The 18883-nt window shown below is 53.4% G+C and overlaps 1 protein-coding gene across 1 annotated transcript; it reads left to right on the forward strand.

Annotated features, from left to right (window-relative positions):
• Positions 1–603: 603 nt before the first annotated feature.
• On the forward strand, positions 604–18863 carry IGFBP7 (insulin like growth factor binding protein 7). Its single transcript, XM_063337286.1, has 5 exons — positions 604–1099; positions 14108–14217; positions 15726–15842; positions 16928–17054; positions 18635–18863. Exons 1-5 carry the CDS (start codon positions 619–621, stop codon positions 18652–18654), a joined length of 855 nt encoding a protein of 284 aa, XP_063193356.1. The 5' UTR covers positions 604–618; the 3' UTR covers positions 18655–18863.
• Positions 18864–18883: the final 20 nt, after the last annotated feature.

Here is an 18883-nt window from a genome sequence, read left to right on the forward strand (position 1 = left end):
ACCGTTACCCCTTGTCCTATTGCTACAGGCCCTACTAAAAATTCTGCGCCCATCTTTCTTATAAGTCCCCTTTAGGTACTGGAAGGCCGCTATAAGGCCTCCCTGAGGTATTCTCTTCTCCAGACTGAACAACCCCAACTCCCTCAGCCTGTCCAGCCCTTTGATCATCTTCATGGCCCTCCTCTGGACCTGCTCCAACAGGTCCATGCCCTTCTTATGTTGGGGGCTCCAGAGCTGGACGCAGTACTCCAGGTGGGGTCTCACCAGAGCGGAGCAGAGGGCGGGAATCACCTCCCTCGACCTGCTGGCCACGCTTCTTTTGATGCGTCCCAGGATGCAGCCGGCTTTCTGAGCTGTGAGCACGCATTGCTGCCCCACGTCCAACTTCCCATCCCCCGGCCCCGCCAAGTCCCCCTCGGCAGGGCTGCTCTCAGTCCCTCCATCCCCCAGCCAGTACGGGTGCCGGGGGCTGGGGAGGGGCGGGCGGCGGCTCCACGCTGCCGCGGCGTGGGGCCGTGACCGTGGCCGTGACCGTGGGGCCGGGCCGGCGCCGTCGGGGAGGGGTTTCCCCCCGCCGCGGTTTAAGTGCCTGCCGCGGGCGGGCGGCGCCGTGCCGCCATGCCGCCCTCCGCGCTGCTGCTGCCGCTGCCGCTGCTGCTGCTGCTGGCGGCGCTGGCGGTGCCCGCCCCGGCGGCGGCGGGGGGCTGCGGGCCCTGCGAGCCGGCGCGGTGCCCGCCGCTGCCGCCGCGGGGCTGCCCGCTGGGCCGGGTACGGGACGGCTGCGGCTGCTGCTGGCAGTGCGGCCGCGGCGAGGGCGAGGCGTGCGGCGGCGGCGGCGGGGCGACCGGGGGACGCTGCGCCCCCGGCCTCGAGTGCGTGAAGAGCCGCCAGCGCCGCAAAGCCAAGGGCGGACCGGCCCCGGGACCCCCCTCCGCCGCCGGCCCTCCCGGTGTCTGCCTCTGTAAGAGCCGGTACCCGGTGTGCGGCAGCGACGGGCTCACCTACGGCAGCGGCTGCCAGCTCCGCGCCGCCAGCCTGCGCGCACAGAGCCGCGGCGAGCCCGCCATCAGCCAGCGCAGCAAGGGAGCCTGCGAGCAAGGTGCGCGGGGGGTGCGCGGGGGGTGCGCGGGGGATGCGCGGGGCGGCGGCGGCCCGGGAGGGAGCGGGGCGGAGCGGGCGGCGGGCGCTGGTTGCGGGTCGGGGGATGGAGGCTGTGCCGTCCGACTTCGCGGTGGAAAAGCTGGTCCGAAGCGCTCCTCGTGCCGGTGTATCCCATCCGGATGCTTATCTGTGAAGCCAAGGCGATTTCAAAACCACCTTAAATGGAGCTGAGAGTCCCCGGCGGGTGGTGCTGCCTAAACTTGGAATAAGGCTTTAGACCAGACCCAGAAACGCAGAGAAACTCAGACACTCTCACTTGGCTTCCCGCTGTGCTGGAACTACGCTGCCCAGCTTCCCATTTGGGATGGTGTGGCATGGGACAAAAGGGTTGAGCTATCCAGGGGAGGGCTCGGCAGAGGAAGATTGCCAGCAGTGAGAAAAGGAAATGATTAAATGGATGTGAAAGCCACAGAAATTCAGAGCCAACGTTCGCTGGCTTGCTTCGGTTCGAAATGAAAACAAGGAGCAACTTTCCTGTGAGCTGCTCGTAGCAGCTTGCACTTGCAGCATTTCCAACCAGGAGCTTGATTCTTCCCAAACTTTTGCTTAAGGGTGGTGCTCAATGAAGAAATTGTTCTGCTGCGGAGCATCTACTAGAAATCCTGGCTCCTGAGAGTGGGTTTTGCTGGGAGGGAGGGAGAGGGGTGGGATGCAGCACACAAGCCTTTTACTGAACTTCTCAAGGACAATGTTGCAGCACCAATGCTGTTTTGGTAGAGGAGTGTTTTCATAAACACAGTATGTGTAGGGTCACAACCTCCACCTCCTCCTTCTCTTTCTTCCCAGAACTGAGGCCAAGTATGTCTTGCAAAAAAATGTTTCTGAAACTCCGGTGGAAAGCGTGAAGGGCTGGGTGAGGACCGGGTTATGTACTTTGATGTTGCCCATTAAGTGCCCTGTGTGGCTTTTCACAAACCTAGTGCAAAACATCAGGCTTATATATTAGCCAGAAACACTGTGGTATGCTGATAACTCCTGAAGGGAAGGACCTTCAGCCCTCTGGCTAACGTGGGATGAGACAAGAACGGCCTCTGTTTGGGCCTCCGTCTAGCATTTGGAAGGAGCCTTTCCTGCCCAGCGGGCTCAGGAGACAGTCACAGCAGTCCTAAAAATACATGCTGCTTCTTGGCCCCGCCAGTCCAGACCAAGTGAGCAGATGTGTTTGAAAGATGTCTGAGGTCACGCTTCAGGTGCTTATTTGTGAAGAGGGCTGCCTTCTCACTTGTCTTGCCCAAAGTCACCCAGGAGCTCGTGGCAAAGCAGGCATTGGTAGTCATACCAGTAAGCTGCTGCCCCAGCCCCAGTCAGGCTTTGACCCCGATTATGGAGACAGAGTTTGATAAGGTCAATGCAAACACGAGCCACCAGGCAGCATGGTGGGAGGCCACCGACCCGCCAGCCTCAAACAGCTCCCATGAGACTTTCTCCGTCCCCTGGCCATCACAGTGGCAGCTTCTCTGAAGAGCGTCACAGCGTGGGACAACCATTCCATGCACAAACTGCATCCTTTCCTTGGAGAAGGTCCCTTCTAGTGTGCAGATGTGCAGCGAGACACCTTTGCAGGCTGTTATCTGTTGTTTAAGAACTTTGCTGGAGCACGTGGTGCCGAAACACTGGCAAAATGTCCCCTCCTCTGTCACTCTGGGGAGCTGCTCTTCTTTTAGCTCCTGCTGCTGGGAGAGCTCTGACCCAGCATCTTGGGGAAGGGAGCAGGAGGGACGTGGGCTGCTCAGCAACAGTGTTGCAACTGACTCTTCCGAGACATTGCGGGACTGCATGAACCTTCCTTGTGCTGTGGACCTTCTTCTGGTGATATGCATCATTCTGTGGCTTGCAGCTGAGGCTGCGACTCAGCCCACACACATGGCAGACATCTGGAAGTATTTCTGTAGCCCTCAGGGCCTCCTGGCAGTTAGGACTGTTGGGTGGGGAGGGAAGGTATAATCTCTACATGGATTTTGAAAGAAAGGCGGGAGAAGACATCCATCCCATCGGGCCCGCAGGGTAGGGCCTCTTTCAGTATCTTTCCAGATAGGAGACAGCACTTTTCTGGGTTCCTAAAAGAACCTAAATGCTGTGGGAGTCGAAGAGTGGAAGTTCTGGCTTTGGCCATTTCCCACCACAAAGAGAAGTGATCTCCTTAAGGCGCTGTCTAGGGTGGGATCCTGCACAGGGAGACCACAGACAGGCAGGATCCTGCCTGCGTCAGTCACTTGCGTGACAGCTTTTGCACAGAAAGAAGTCCTTGTGGGACAGGGCACTTGGGCTTCCCGCTCGTGGCAGATGGGCTCTGAGGTGTCTGCGTGCGCTCGCTGGACTATCAGGATCGTGTCCTTTGGGTCCAAGAGCGAGCAGCCTTTCAAGTCTGAGAAGAGATCCAGAAAAACATGTGTCCAGCAGCAGCTCTGTGTTTGATTGCTTGTTTTTTTTTCAAGCGGAGCTGGAGCGGGAGGGCTTGTTTTGCACATCCTATTTGAAAGCTTGTTCTCAGGAGGAGGAAGCGTGGAGCTGTGACTGCCGTTGGCCTTTGCTGTCATCGGCAGGAAGGGCGGCAGCTGGAGATGGGGCATCCAGCAGAAGAAGGGAACGTGTCTGGGAATGGCTTCTTGTTAGGTGCTCCTCCTCACCCACCCTAGCGCTACGGCGTGCCGGGGGTGTCACAGCAGGAGGCGGGACACGGACAGATGCAAATGGGGCAAATGCCGCCCATTTATCCCTTTCTTGATTCCTGCCACCATTTGCTCAAACCTCCCCTTCCAGGCAAGGTGGGAATGAGCCTTCCACAGCTGCCTCCTCTTCTGCCTTGAAATAACGTGCTTGAGACACAGGGATCGGCCACAACCAATTCAAAGACTTGGGCAATTAAAATTCCTTGGTTAACTGGGGTTGCATTTCATACCCTCTCCCTCACCTTGGCTCCCTCTCTGTCCCATACGTACCAGGTATTCAAAGGGTCTGGAGGGGGTATACCTGCTGGGAGGGACAGTCCTACTGATTTGTCATAGGCAACACCGTGTGGGCTTGCGTAGAGCCACCTGGAAACAAAGCACTCAGTTATAGAAGGCTTAACATGCAACATACTCCTTGAGACACACATCCTTTTCCACCGTAGATACATTTCCAAGGGGATAAAAGTTCAGTTAAAAAGATATTTGACAGTTTTTGCTTACTAAGAGATACTGCGCACCGACTGGGAACAACTTGGATGTTTCTTTGTTGTTCAATAGCAAAAGGAAGGAGCCAGTTCTTGGCCCTGCATAATTCGCCTTGACCTTGTCCTCAGGATTCTCTTTCTGCTGTTTGTTTCCCAGACCTCTTGAATCTCATGCCTGTGTTCTTTGTACAAAAATAGTGAAGCCATGCAGAAAAAGGTATTTCCGTCGCAGCCAAAACTTCCCGCTGGAGAGCAAAAGAAGACACAGTTGAGAAGAGTTTGAGAGGATGGAGATAACCCTTGCTGTACCCGCATTTGGCAGGTGCAGGGATCCAGCCAGTCCTTCCTGGATTCGGTTGCACGTGGACAGGACTGTTGGGAACAGCTGGAAAAAGGCACCCTCTTTGATTCCCAGCTCCTCGATGTTGCAGGGCTGCTGTTGGTGCTGTGTCAGCGGGGCACTGCAAAGCTGCCTGCCTTTGCTCTGGGGGGACCAGACGGCGATGCTGTGGTACTCCCTCCCGGCTGGGACCAGGCAGCAATCACAGAAATCACAGAGTGGCAGGGGTTGGAAGGGACCTCTGGAGATCATCTAGTCCAACCCCCCTGCCAGAGCAGGGTCACCTAGAGCAGGTTGCACAGGAACGCGTCCAGGCGGGTTTTGAATGTCTCCAGAGATGGAGACTCCACCACCTCTCTGGGCAGCCTGTGCCGGTGCTCTGCCACCCTCAAAGTAAAGAAGTTCCTCCTCATGTTGAGATGGAACTTCCTGTGTTCAAGTTTCTGCCTGTTACCCCTTGTCCTGTTGCCGGGCACCACTGAAAAGAGCCTGGCCCCATCCTCCTGACACCCACCCTTTAAGTATTTATAAGTGTTGATAAGGTTCCCCCTCAGCCGTCTTTTTTCCGGACTGAAGAGACCCAAATCCCTCAGCCTTTCTTCATAAGAGGGGTGTTCCAGTCCCCTCATCATCTTGGTAGCCTTTGCTGTACCCTCTCCAGCAGTTCCCTGTCCCTCTTGAACCGGGGAGCCCAGAACTGGACAACAGCGATGCCGTGGGTGAGCAGGCAGCGATGCCGTGGTGCTCCCTCCTGGCTGGGCTGGTGCTGTGCCGTCATGCTTGCGCTCACAGCTGGCTCGGGGTTTGCCCGGCTCCTTGCCACTAGCCACTAGCCGCATCCTGTCTCTACCCTCGTGCCCGGCAGCCTCTTTTGTAGCTAATCCCAGTACTGAGGCCAGGCAGGAGACGGATGCTGTGAAGTTTTTCATCTGCATTCCAGCATTGCCTTTAAATGGATTAGCCCTTTGCTCTCTCCCTATGAATATGCATAGCTATGCTTAAGTCTGCTGCCAGCTCTTGCAGGCAGGGCAGGCCCGGACGCAAAGCAGGAACCTGGTGTCTGGTACAGGTGGCCAGAGGTGCCACCACTGGTGGTCCCCTCGGCAGGAAGCGAGGCCACCATAACAGCCGGGGCGCTGCCCTCGGCCACTGCCGTCACCCAGCTGTGCATGGATGTTCAGAAGAGCCTCTTACGCAGTCGGCGCCTTCAGTAATTTAGGCTGAAATTCATTTTGCAGCGCATGCACTGAGGCTGTTTACAGCCAGCTGGGACCTGGGGCGGGAGGAGCACAGTACCCACTGCCATGCAAAGCCAACTGGCATAAAGAATTAGGGTTGCGTGGCTCAGCTCAAGCCAGGCAGAAATACAGCCTCAAAGCACCAACCCCCATCAAAAAGCTGGAGGGATTTTTGGCATGATGAGCTCTCTGAGCTGAAAAATACCAGGCACGGAGTTGTTGCCAGCCTGTGCAAGAAGGGACAAATACCCCCAAGTGTCTCTTATCGTTAGCTACCAGCAAATACCTGCTTTGAGGGACGTGTTGTGACTGCTGGAGATAACGCTGAAGTTGCCTCATTGCAGCCCAAAGGCCATATTGTTTGAAGTCCCTGGTACTCGTCCCAGCGGAGTTGGGGTCTCCAGGTTGTTTTGCTGTTGTCAGTCAAGGCTTTGCCTTTCTTTTGTGCGCACTTATCTCTCGGTGAAATCCGAATGCTTGTTCTTGCCCAAACACAGGGTACCACAAAGCATCTCTCGGTGGACATCTGAGGACAGCATTTCACTCTTCAGGGAGCTGGTGCTGCTTTGTACCTACCTACAAAGACCTCCCACAGGTAGAAACTTGGGGCTTCTCTCTGTGAAGGGTAGATTTGCTGGCTCGCTAAGCAGCCTGCTTTATTTCTATTGATTTGAACGTCGCTTAAATCTCCGTGGCTCCATGAAAGTATTTTCCCAGTGCTGGGACCGTGCAGGGGCTTGTCCTTTGGTGATGAGGGCTCAGCACCTTGCAGAATCCATCCCGCAGGCTGCAAAGCTTATGAACAGCAGGACCAGGAGAGAAACTCGTTTAAAGCTGACTGTAACCAGCACTAAAGGATGCCTGGTCTGGGGACAGACATCCCAGTCATTGGAGCTGAGCTGTCCCCCCAGAGTGGTATCTTTTTGGCTTTCCAGAAGCCCAAACAGCATCCCTCCTAGAAGGGTTTTTTTGCTACCGTGACACCCACCAGCTCTGGGGCTCAGGAAAAGGTGGGTGCAAGGTTTCTTGTCTGTCCACAGGGCTTAAAAAACGGGCTGATGGATGTAGGATCATGGCTGCCAGGCTCTTGTGGAGACTGACGGCTCCAGGGGCAAGTACACCCCCCCAAAGTCCTGCCACTTTCTCCCAGCGGTGGTTTTGCTTTGCTGGTGTCTCAGTGTCCCATAAAGCTGCATCTGCGCTCCGAATGAAGAGGCGCCGAGTTCCCACAGGTCAATTTTAAAAGAAGAAACATAAATCACATCTGTTGGCTCATTCCATCCAAATTCAGCTATTGAGGCTTTGCCAGAAATGTTTTAGTTTGAGGGTGGTTTGTTGTTGTTTTTTTTAATCCACTGCCAGAGTAGATCAGAAACAGGGGATTTGGGGGGAAACTTTCTGGGAGATGGGAGACTGCTGTTATCACTGACGTTGGCTCATCTTCTCCTGATACAGCTGCCTTAAATTCAAAGGCTCCCAACTCTTTTAGACACCAGAGAGCACAGTCCGTATCTGATCACATTTTGCAAGAAACTCTTCTGGATTTGTGCATTTTAGTTAACAAGTGGCTTAGGTTGCTTTAGTTCTTTCCTCCCGTTCTTCCTTTCCTGGATTTTAAGGGGCTTAAAAGAATATCCGCATTCTATGCGTGCTTTCCTCTTTGCCGGGGAAAGAGAGATTTAGACAAGTTTTTGCTAAGTCATATGCGTTTGGAAATGAGCTGAATTCCCTAATTCTCCTGGGAAGCTGGCTTGGGTTTCTGCATTGTCTGGAAGTGGGGGTCTTGCAGCAGGGGCCTGCTACCTGCTTTCTCCCACTGCAGAGGAAAGGGATGTGTTTTTGCAGGGGGATGTCACCAGCGTTTTCATGCTGCCTGCAGAGAGTCGGTGGCAGAGCAGAGCAGAGCTGCAGAGGTGCACGCTGGGGTCCCACCTTTTGTTTTGTCCCGTGGGGTCCTTTCAGGTGGAGCGTGGTGCGGGGATGTGATCCAGCATGGATCTTGCTTTTCCAGCACACTGTGCATTGGGATTTTGAGACAGAGTTTCTGGGACTGAAGCTTTATGCTGCTATTGTTAAAATCCATCTGTAACTTTGGGGTTTTCCACTGTTGTAGGATAGGCCATAAATTCCTCTTTAAAAGGCGTTTAGTTATGTGAGAAGGTTTTGGTTCACTGGAGCTTGAGTTTTTATGGTAACTGTGCTAAAATCTTATTAGGGAAGCTGTTTAATACGTTACTTGGTAGCTTAGAGTCTTGTAGAGCACCAGTGTGCCAGGGACTGTGCAAATACCTCCGCTACCCAAGAGGATCCCCGTATTTCACCTGCGTCTTCATTCTCAATCATCATAGCGTATTAAAAATCACTAGGAAGGAATGATTACAGATCAGCAAATTCCTCCCTGTGATTGTTTTTTCTGTTGCTGGAAAGGCATGCTGTGTTTAAAAAAATGCGTTTAATCCTTTGTTGGGCTGAGCTTGATTGAGGTTCACACTAAATAGGAGATTACCGCGTAACGTGTCTAATCAGGTTGGACTTTTGGAAGCCCTACTTGCTTTGCCATGCATAAATGCTGCCATGCCTTGTTTCCGTGGCACCCACTGCAAGCTTTTCACATTCTTTCCAGGCTTTAGCTCACGGTCCTCCTTGTGCCATAATGACAGTTGTCTTAGTAAAACTGAGCCAAGGTCACGCGAAGAGAAGGGAGGTGGTGGTGGCCTCTATCAAGTTTCTTGATAGAGCTTGTCTGGGACAAAAAAAACCCAAATACACATCCAGATACGGCTGGGAAGCTGCAAGTGTGTTTGCAGAAAGCTACTGCCTGTTTGGCCCCAGGGACAGCATACTTCAGAGACTGGCAAAAGGAAGGGGAGGTGGGAAAAAAAAGGCGTGACGGGAGGAAAAGACAGGAGAGAAGTTGGGTTGGAGCAGTCTGATAGCAAGGGCAGTGTCATCTCCAGTCAGAGGGCTTGGCCTTTCCGCATTTGGCTGTTTCTAGGGGCAAGCGTGGTTATAAGCTTGCAGCTGAGCTTCAGAGCGGCCTCGGCCATGTTGGTTTCCCCATCAGCCCAGTTTCGAGTCTGGGATTGCGTTGTGGACGCTGCTATATGCGGCAGAGAGAGAAAGGGCTTGGGGTTTTGTTCTTCGTAGTGCCGCCCTGTCCTCCCTCCCAGCCCATAGGTGAACCCCACGGAGGACTGGTAAATATCCATATAAAGATCATGCACAATGTCTCTGAAGGCAGCAAGGGTGGGATTTCCGGCTGCACCGGTCTGATCTGTGCTGAGCCCAGTGGGGTGGGAAGCAGGAGGAGGTCCATGGCCGAGAGATGGTGGCCAGAGGCCCTGCCTCACGCTGTTACTGACTCAGTCTCAAGCCTTCAGGGCTTGGGGCAAAGCTGCGTTTGCATTTGCAGCCTTTCCAGGGTCACTGGGCTGTTGAGGTCTGAAGGGAGGCATCCGAACAGGCTCAGCATCCATCATCTCCTTTGGTCTGCATGTCTCGGAGCCTCTTTCTGTAACTGCTTAGTCTCTTCAAGGCCAGGTTAAAGAAGGCGGAGAAATGCCTTCCGAAAGAGGTAAAGGGGGAGACCAGAAGCTGGTTGCCCTTCCCATCTGCTGCTGCCTCTCTTGGAGCACTGACCTGGGAGGGAGCAGCTGAGGCCGTGCCAGCTAGAATGAGTAAATGCTGCTTACGGAAGGCTTCCCCTTCTCCATATAAAGTCATTTTGAAGGGAAAATACTTTCCCAGCAATTTAGGAGACTGGAGTGCATCTATTTTCAGACTTGCAAGCGCTTGTGAGGGTGGACAATGTCTAGCTTTTGCTTTCATTTGCTGTCTCACGGGGAGCGTTCCCAGCCCGGGTTTCATCCAGGGCTGTGGCACAGTGATGCAGGGCGCAGGAGGGCTGGCTGTGAATCAGGCTGGCACCCACGCAAGCTTCGGCGTGGGGTACACAGCTTCGTGTGTTCGTGGTCGGGACTTCCCATGCACACCCAAGCGCCAGGGCCCCCACATAAAGTACCCCACAGTGCTTAATGTTGCGCTTATTTCTGCCTTTAGTGACAAACCCGTAGCCCCCGTGATTTCACATAGAGTTACTGCTCTGCTTGCTGGAGTGTAATTTATTTGTGTGTGTGTGTGTGGACGCCAAAGGAAAATCAGGGAGGACCTGAGCTGTGGTAGACCACCGTGGTACCAGCGAGGGGCGGCTGGGTGGGCTGGGAGATGCCAGGTCTCTGCCTGCTGCGGCTGGGCAGAGGAGAGGTGCCCAGGGCGGGAGGGGTGTCGGGACCAAATGCCACATGATAGATAGCCTCATCGAGGAAGTCACAGGCTCTGCTGCACGCTCCTGCAGCAGAAAAGCGCCTGCAGTAACAGCAATGGGAACTCCTCTCTGGCTGCTGCTTTTGACATAATGCAGGCTGTCAGCTCCCTGTGATCTGCAGAAAAACACAATCCCTGTGTGTTCGGGCTCCTCTCCCAGGGTGAATGAGCTCGCCCGGCTCTGTAAATAAGCCCCTTCCCGGATCAGGGAGAGCCATTTGTCTGAGGAACAATGGGCAGAGTGGGGAGGAAATGCCTGAAGTGTCTGCGGAGAGCAGCTGATCTCCATCAACAGCCTGCGATGTCCTCTTGGCCAAGGAGCTCCGGCACAGACAGGGCAAGTACCGGCAGGGAGCGTCCTGTACATCCACGGTGCCCCTGGCTCAGTCCCCGGTGGGGAGCAGAGACCACTCAGACACGTTGATGCGGGGCGGATCTCTGGTCTTGGTGACCATTTCCATCAGCAGGTGCAACCTGCAAGCCCAAAGGAAGTGGAAGGAGAAGCATTCCCCATTGGGGGCAGCACTGCAAGTAGAGCAACAAGCCCTGTCAGATGCAGGCTGTAGGACAAGGGGCAGGGGTCTCCTTGCTGGCAGGAGTCAAGTCACCTGCTCGGTACAAGGTGGGCTTGTTTCCAGTCCTGGTGGCCTTGCTGCCTTCACAAGGACCCCTGAGGCAAGAGGGGTGACTTGCAGGAGAGAAGGTCCTCACATCCTCTGAAGTCCCCGCAAGGCTCAGGCATCCCCTGCCTCTCCTGTTGTGCTGGGTCGCTGTGTCCCCTGCCCATCTCTGGCTGCTTTGGGGGACCGTGGGAGAGAGTGCGAGTGGGACCAGCGCAGGCAGTGAGCAGGGTGGCTGCCATGCACTCGGGTGTCAGCCGGCAGTGGTGGGAGTCTAACTGCCGCTGTGGTTCGACTTCAAATCTGCTGACTTCTTGGCCTTTCTCATTTATTTTTAGTGGAGGAAGAAGCCCAGCTCTAGAGTTTTGGCTGTCTGGATTTAAGTCAAATATCCCGAGAGACCACGCTGACTCTTCCCATGACACTGTTGCATCTTTCGGGATGTGTATTCCCTCCCGGCCTCAGGGCTGTGCCGGATGGAGGCGGAGGCCTGTGAATGCTCCCAGTTCCTTTTTGCAGGCAAAGTCAGCCTCTCACATTCCTCCTGGTTGGATCAGGATGTACATCCCGAGCTGGGGGTTGCCTCGTTACGGCCAGGCTCTCGCTGTGCTGTGCCAAGCCAGATGGAGCTTTGCTGTGAAGCTGCGCAGGCAATTCCCCTTTCCAGGGAAGATAAACAATTTCTCCTTGCCCAGGAGGAGGGTAGAAATTCTCTCTCGCTTTTCCCCTGCCAGCAGTTTCTGCAGAAAAATCCTGGTGTGACCTGGTCCTGGCAGGACGAGCAAAATGTCCAGGGGCAGAGGGTGTCCAGACCCTTGGTACAGGGGGAAGCTCAGCGTCAGCCCAGACTGTGACACTACGGGCAGTGGATTTAGTGCTGTGTTGAATGCTGCTGGTTCCCAACCAGGGGAGAATTGAGCCAGATCCTGGAAGAGCGTAACGCCGTAAAATCCACTTGGCTTTTAACATAAGAATCAGGATCTCTCCTTTTCTGCGGTGGTCATTTTGGGGCAGCTGTGTTTCTCCTGCCTCATGGAGAACCCCAGCAACCGGTGAGGAGGAGGACGGTGTCAACAGTGGCAAATGTGGCCCTGCCTCTTGGGGACAGCTCTGCCCGAGAAAGGGCACCTTGCCCATGGAGGGTTTCTCATGGCCGGAGCAGAAGGTGGTGGCAGCAGCAGGCTGTGCTGGGCGCACATCAGCCAGAGGTCCGTGCAGAGCATGGTGTGAGCTGAGCAGCCTGGGGACATTCGGATCCCACTGGGGCCGCCAAGTGCCGTATTGTTCAAGGGACACCAGGAAAAGGGAGCCAGGCAGTGCTTGGGTGCCAGCCCCATGGGTCACCCCCCTGTACTACGCTACGGTGGTGCTCAGGGGAACAAACCCCAGTGGGGTGTTGTGCAGTGCCTGGAGGGACAGACCTGCTCTGGGCCACCTGGAGCAAGGATAGCTCCAGAACCCTTCCATACGGGAAAGGGTGCTGTGACTCCGACACACCCCTCTCCTGGCCAGCGCACAGGAATCAGTCCAGGCAGCAACACAACCAAGAACAGGATAAGCGATGTAATGAAATGCTGCTGAAATACTTTTCTCAGCGGAGAGATTCAGTCCTGTGCAGATGAGGAACACCTGGGTTGTGATGTCTGCCAGGAAACCAGCCCCACTGATCATTAGGTGTGGTTTTAACCATCGCCTGCAGCTACGCATAAAAACTCCCTGCTTCTACACAGCTGCCTTCTGTTAAAACCAGGACTGGGATAGCTCTGTAACAGAGAATTTGGACACCCCTGGCCTCTTAGTGGCTTCCCACCAGCAGGTCGTGTACAGTCATTCCTGGAGAGGGAGGTCTCAGAAAAGATCCCTGGGAGAGATCTCTGTGATCCCACCAGCTGCTCGGGAGTGGGGAGCCACCTCATCATCCCTTGTGCTAAGACAGAGGCATGGCTGATGTCCTCTGGCTGGTGATACCAGTGTGAATCTGCCCCCAGATCCCAAGGAGGAAAAAAGACACCAGCTTTCTGCTGGAAGGTGTTTGTGCAGTGGGATGCACCCGAAACCTGCTCCCTGCCGCCTGCAAGAGGGCTGCAAGGCAGAGTGCACGTGCAGGGATGGGGTCAGTCATATTCAGGACCCAAGAAGGAGCATCAGGGCCCAAATCTGCCCCTCTTCTATGGGGCTGGGAATGAGCCGTGGTCTGTGAGCCAGCATACCCAGGGGCTTCGGTCAGGCTGGCTCTGGAGTACTTGTTCGCATAGGAAATGCCTTCTCCTGGTGGAGCCTAATGGGAGCTTCAGTTTCCTGTTACTGCCTGCATCTTCAGAGCAGAAGGGGAAAATCTGCTGTGTTCTTCAACTATCAGTAACTGGAAATAAACACTATGTGCTCCGTTGGTCTGCACTTCCCATTGTGGGGAATTAATAGCTGCATTTTGCAAAACAGCCCCACTGAAGAGGGACTGAACAGAAAAGGTCATTCTTCTGTTCCTGGGATATGGGTTACGTCTCCAACATTTCCCAGCCTGAGGGGTAAACATCTTTGCCAGATCTGCAAAACAGCTCTGTTCCCATCTGGCTTTGGAAACAACTCCCTGTTTAACCAGGGATTGGAGCTCTTTGGGGAAAAGGAGCTCTGCATTCACCTGGTCCCTTCCTGGACGACCCCCGCCAAGGAGAGCTCTGCCACCCTCCAACCAGCCTCCTTTGGCTGGATATTGCACACAGGTAAAACAGGTAGCCATCTGCCACGGGCTCTGCTGCAGAATAAAATCATGGTGGGAAAAAGGACACTGCAAAGCTGGCCGAGCTCCCCTGTGGCATGGGAGAGTGAGTGGGACCCAGCCTGTCTCTTCGGGGGTCCTTTGCTCCACGCCAGCTGAGTGTCAACCGGGCGCTTGGTGGTTGCACGGTGAGCAAAGGCAGCAATTCGTAATGTCCTTCTCCATCCCTAAGAGAACAGAATACAAACACTGTCCTGCCCCTAACCTCAGTCTTGCAAGTAGATGGACTGATCACCTGAACTGCTCAACACTTGAGTTTCCATTTGGGACAAATGTCCATCAGCCTGAAGAGTTTAAGGTCGGATGCGTGTGTAGCTTTGGAGAGGGAAGTACCGTGATGTGGGATCAGTCCAGTAAGCTTCGCTCCAAGCAGGGCCCCCCCCCTTCACCTTATCCTCGAAACCCATCAGAAGTGACTGGCTCCACTTAAAAGGCAAGCACGGAGACTGGCTTGCAGTCACTTGGTGCTTAAAAGCATTTCTCCCCTTTTTGCAGGACCCTCCATTGTCACCCCTCCTAAGGACATCTGGAATGTGACAGGAGCACAGATCTACCTGAGCTGTGAAGTCATGGGCATCCCAACCCCTGTCCTCATCTGGAACAAGGTAAGGGCCCTGCTAGGAGCTCTTGGGACATAGCAAACCTGAGGCAGCTGAAACTGCCTGGTAAGCCTAAAGGCCATAGCAGATCCCTCCTTAGAAACACACATCTTTGATGAGTTCTCCCATCTGTGCAGTTCTGTCCAGCCCCAAACATCTGACTGTGCTTAATCTTTGTCTAAACTCTTGTTGATCCCGAGGCAGAACAGGAGCTCGTGTTTCTCTTGGTAGCATCTGGTATTCAGAGCACACAGGGAAAAAGTCCCTTGACCTGCTGTCGTGCTGCTGACGGCGGTGACTCTGAGGTGGGTGGACGCAGGTCACCCACATGGAAACCCCATGGGGCAGTTCTCTCTGGTAACGTGCTGATTTTGGCAGCGTCCTGGTAATGCCTGGCTTAGGGCAGAGAGGATCCTCGCCTCTGCATGGCCTCTGTAGCCTCTTCAGATGCCACAGGTTTGTGGACGCTTGGGTCTTAAAATTAAGCTGAAACAATACTAGACTAACGATAATACAGAGAAAAAAAATAGATTGGCCCAGAGATTGCTCTGTTCTGAGGCAGCAAACTCTGCTCATAAGGGTCCCAGAGCAAACTCTCGGGTGAGAATGCAATGTAGGCATGTTGACCCAGGCTGCATTTTTTGCTTGTTTACAAGCAGATGCCCTGTTTACACTGACCGTCAGTGCTGCTCTGCTTTTCCTGCCTCTTCCTCACAGCCGAGAGACAGCTTGACCTGGTGGTAACACGGGCTGAGCACCACTTACCCCATGCTGTCCTCCGGGCCCAGACGCGCAGCGCTGGGGAAGGGCTGTGCTGCTGCTCTCTCATCGATGCTGTCCCCACCAGGAGGGACGGCCTGGTTTGCTGCAGCTGAAAGCTACAGGGCTGCTGGTTGCCTGTTGGGAAGAGCACAGGTCACGCAGGGAGAGCCCATTCCAGGAGCAACGTGCAGACACTCGGTTCACTGCTGCTGCCATGCGAAAAAGCCTGATCGTCAGGAAAGTTGCGGGGGAGCATGCCCAAACAAGGACAACAGTCAGCTCCTGCTGTCCCAGCAGTCCCAAGCCAGAAGGCAGCTGCTCGAGCCTGCTGACCTGGATTGATGTACAGCTACCAGCAGCTGCAGGCAGCCGAATCCTCCTCCTTGTTCAGCACGGGCACCATTTGATGGGCTAAACACACCTTTGGGAACAGGCACAAGGGTTCAGCGAGACCAGGCCAGGGCAGGGCATGTTTGCTCACCCCACTGCCCAGCACCATCCACACCAGTCAGCTGTGCTGTTCTCCCCCTTCCTGCTGAGGCAAGGGCAGCGCAGCCCCCCTGCAGGCGCTGAGGCGACGGGGTAGTACACGGAAGATAAGGTAGAATCCTGTCACTAGAAAAAATACTGCTACTGCCCAAAACGCATTCATGTAAAAATAGCATTGATGCTGTCTGTGGGCAGGTATGGTCCTAACAGCTCCAGCACAAATACGCCCCAGCGTTCTCACACCTTTCTACCCTTCTGTTTAGATAATTCGGGGACAGTATGGCGTCCAGAGGATGGAGCTTCTGCCGGGGGATCGGGAAAACTTGGCCATCCAGACCCGAGGGGGCCCCGAGAAACACGAAGTGACTGGCTGGGTGCTTGTAAGTACTTTGTGTATGCACAGAGCTGCACGAACAGTACAGAGAGTACAGAGCAGTTTTCAAACAACTCATGAAGGAAGAGCCGTACAGAAGACACATGGCAACAGACAGGGCGTTTAGAGGAAAACAACCTGTGTGAATTAGACACCAAGGGGAAGGGTGGCAGCTGGCTCCAGCCTTACCTGTTGCAGTTTTTCACCTCTGTTTAGCATGCAGTAGAAGCATGCATTCTATGATGAGAGAAGGTGAGACTTTAATAAAAGATCTCATTATGTTCTTACTTTCCTGCTGCCATTGGTGGGAAGGAGACCCTCTCCGTGTCTAGGAAGGAATCAGTGCAAAGGCAAGGCATCCCTAAGAAAATCCCACAGCTGAGGAGCCCTTACAGATCTGGCAGAACTGTCCTTCCCTCAGTGAAGCACAGCACCTGCTTGAGAACAGCCCAGTGCAGAAGCCAGCTCTCGCGCAACAGACTTGCTGAGCTGCAGGAGTTCCTGCAGGCTAATTGGTGACCGCCACACATGGGAGGGAGCTGCTGCGCATCCCAGTAAGGGAATTGCAAGTATGATAGCACCCAGCTGCAGAGAAGTTGGCAGCAGGGGAGCACAGCTCAGGGTGTTGGTTCCTGCACCGCTTGTAAAAGTGGAGGTGGAAAAAAGGAGAAGGAAAGGTTTGAGCAGATGATTTTGCCAAACTGACTGACTGGATGCAGCATGTTGTAGGAAGGCTTTTTCTTCCCGGCCTCCCTCCCCTTACAGTGCTCTGACACATCTCCAAACTAAGTAAACAATAAAAGACAAGGAGGGAATGTTATAACACGCTTACTTTGGCCCAGCAGAGAAGAAGGTTAGTCTGACCTACAGGAGTGGGTGCTTGTCTCCCTTACTGGAAAGGGCCACCGCAATCTGAACCAGACTGTTGAGAGCAGGTAGAAGAAATCATGCAGTCAGTGTGGTCCCTAAGGATTAACTGCTACTTCGTGCACTCCGTTAATCTCATTATGCCTCAAGCAATTAACAAGTTACATAAGGTACCTTATGCACAGGATACTTACTGGCGGATGGGGGGGCTGTTTCTTCCCCTAGGTATCTCCTCTGAGCAAAGAGGATGCTGGAGAGTATGAGTGTCATGCATCAAACGCCAAAGGAGAGGCAACAGCTTCTGCAAAAATCCACGTTGTGGAAACTCTGCATGAAATAGCCCTGACCAAAGGTAGGTAGTGTGGCTGAACACTCAGCAGCTCTTTCCCCTAACAGTTTACTCAGTTATTTGATACAGAAGGACCACCTCTGTTTAATGCTTTCTGAAAAAAAAAAATGCACACTAGAAATATCAGTCAACATGCAGCTTTTACTGGGTTTGGCAAAACATTCCCAGCAAATCTCAGCTGCTGGAATTCTCAAGGGATTGTTAAATAACACCCCAAGTGCTGTGAAGTACTGGAGATTAAAATACCAAATGAAAAACACCTTTTGGGGTTTTTTTTACAAAGCAACTTTCAGTGGTTTTCCAGCCCTAGATTTGTATCATCCTTTCAGCATTCTCTGGACACTTCCAAACCTGCCCATCTCTCCTAGGAGCAGTATTGGCACAACCAGCACCAAGACAGAGGCGGAACTTCAGCCACTAAATTCCTGCCTAGTTCCTGCACCTCATTATTATTCCCCATCCTGGAAACATCCTAGTCCCTGCCATTCTTTCTGTATGCTAGAGTGTCAAACCGGGGAGGGGACAGATATGCCACAGCAGGCCTTTAGGCAAGACCTGAAGCCTTTACCCTCCAGCCCTCAGCCAGTTTTCAAACCCAGGTCCCCTTTGCCAGGCTGCATGCAAAGTGGATGGCAAACCAACACCCTCATTCCAGCTGCAAAGAGGACGGCTTACTACCACGGCCACATGGGCTTTGGAATAAATACCGAGAGCTGGAACGGTAACCATAGCCATGCTAGAAGCAGAGGCACTGGGAACAAATCATCCAACTAGAGAATACTGTGCTGCCCAAACCCACTTTTAGACATAATCCTTAGTTTTAATCCCAGTAGCTTTATCCAAACTATACAGTCTTGACTTCCCTGAATAGCTGAAAGACTTCTTTTATGAGAATATTAACAGCACCTGGCATTGAAGAGCATAAGATGAATCCCAGTATCACTAATGCACAGGAACCTTGCTAAAGGCTTTTTAGGCTAGTCTCTAATCCCCTCCTTTTCAAACATCTTGTTTATAGATGTGAATGAAATTGAGTTCTACCAAGTCGTGCCACGAGCAGCACACTTATACCCCAGAATAGGAGATGTTCCCTCCCCCTCTCACAGTAACTCTGCTGCGAGGTTGTAGTACTGCCTGCATTGCCTCATGGTTTATTTCTTAGACACACATCACATCTTACAGCTGTTTCTTCTCAGCCGTAGGAAAGCCCTCAAGTAAGCATGCTGTAGCTAAGCAATAAGCTGGCGGTCCACAACTACTTAAAGTAAATTGATAACATTAATGGAACAAACTGTCAGATGCAACAGGCTCCTCCATAACTACAATGCTACGCAGTTAGGGAGTGTGTTGTCCCTCGTCCAGATGATCTCAGCACAGAAAAATGCCATCTATTACCATCCCCCTGCTGCTGTGGTCCTGCAGTAGGGAAGGAAGGAAGGGAAGAAGGAAGGAGGGTCAGGACTGCATTGTCAGGTCTTGCTCCCAGTATAGACTCAGAAAACTCACACGCTGTGCTACTGCCCAGGTTGTGATATTACCCCTTGGAACAGTACGGAGCGTAACATGTTTTTGTTTTTCCACAGATGATGGTGCGGAGCTGTGATGTGAGGACTTTCACTTACGCACAGTTTTAAATAAGTACTTCGGAGAGCTGTAACTTCTGGCTTTTTCTAGCTCACTAATCGATCCCTCTTAACTCCCTTACTCTTTGATTACTGATTTGCTTGTGCACTTTCAGATACACAGAGACTCACAAGTTTGATTACAAATTTTAATTCTATTTACAGGAAATAAACATACCTTTGAACAGCACATAGCAGATGAGTAAAACT

This window comes from Chroicocephalus ridibundus, chromosome 5 (assembly GCF_963924245.1).
Source record: "Chroicocephalus ridibundus chromosome 5, bChrRid1.1, whole genome shotgun sequence".
Taxonomy (NCBI): Eukaryota; Metazoa; Chordata; class Aves; order Charadriiformes; family Laridae; genus Chroicocephalus; species Chroicocephalus ridibundus.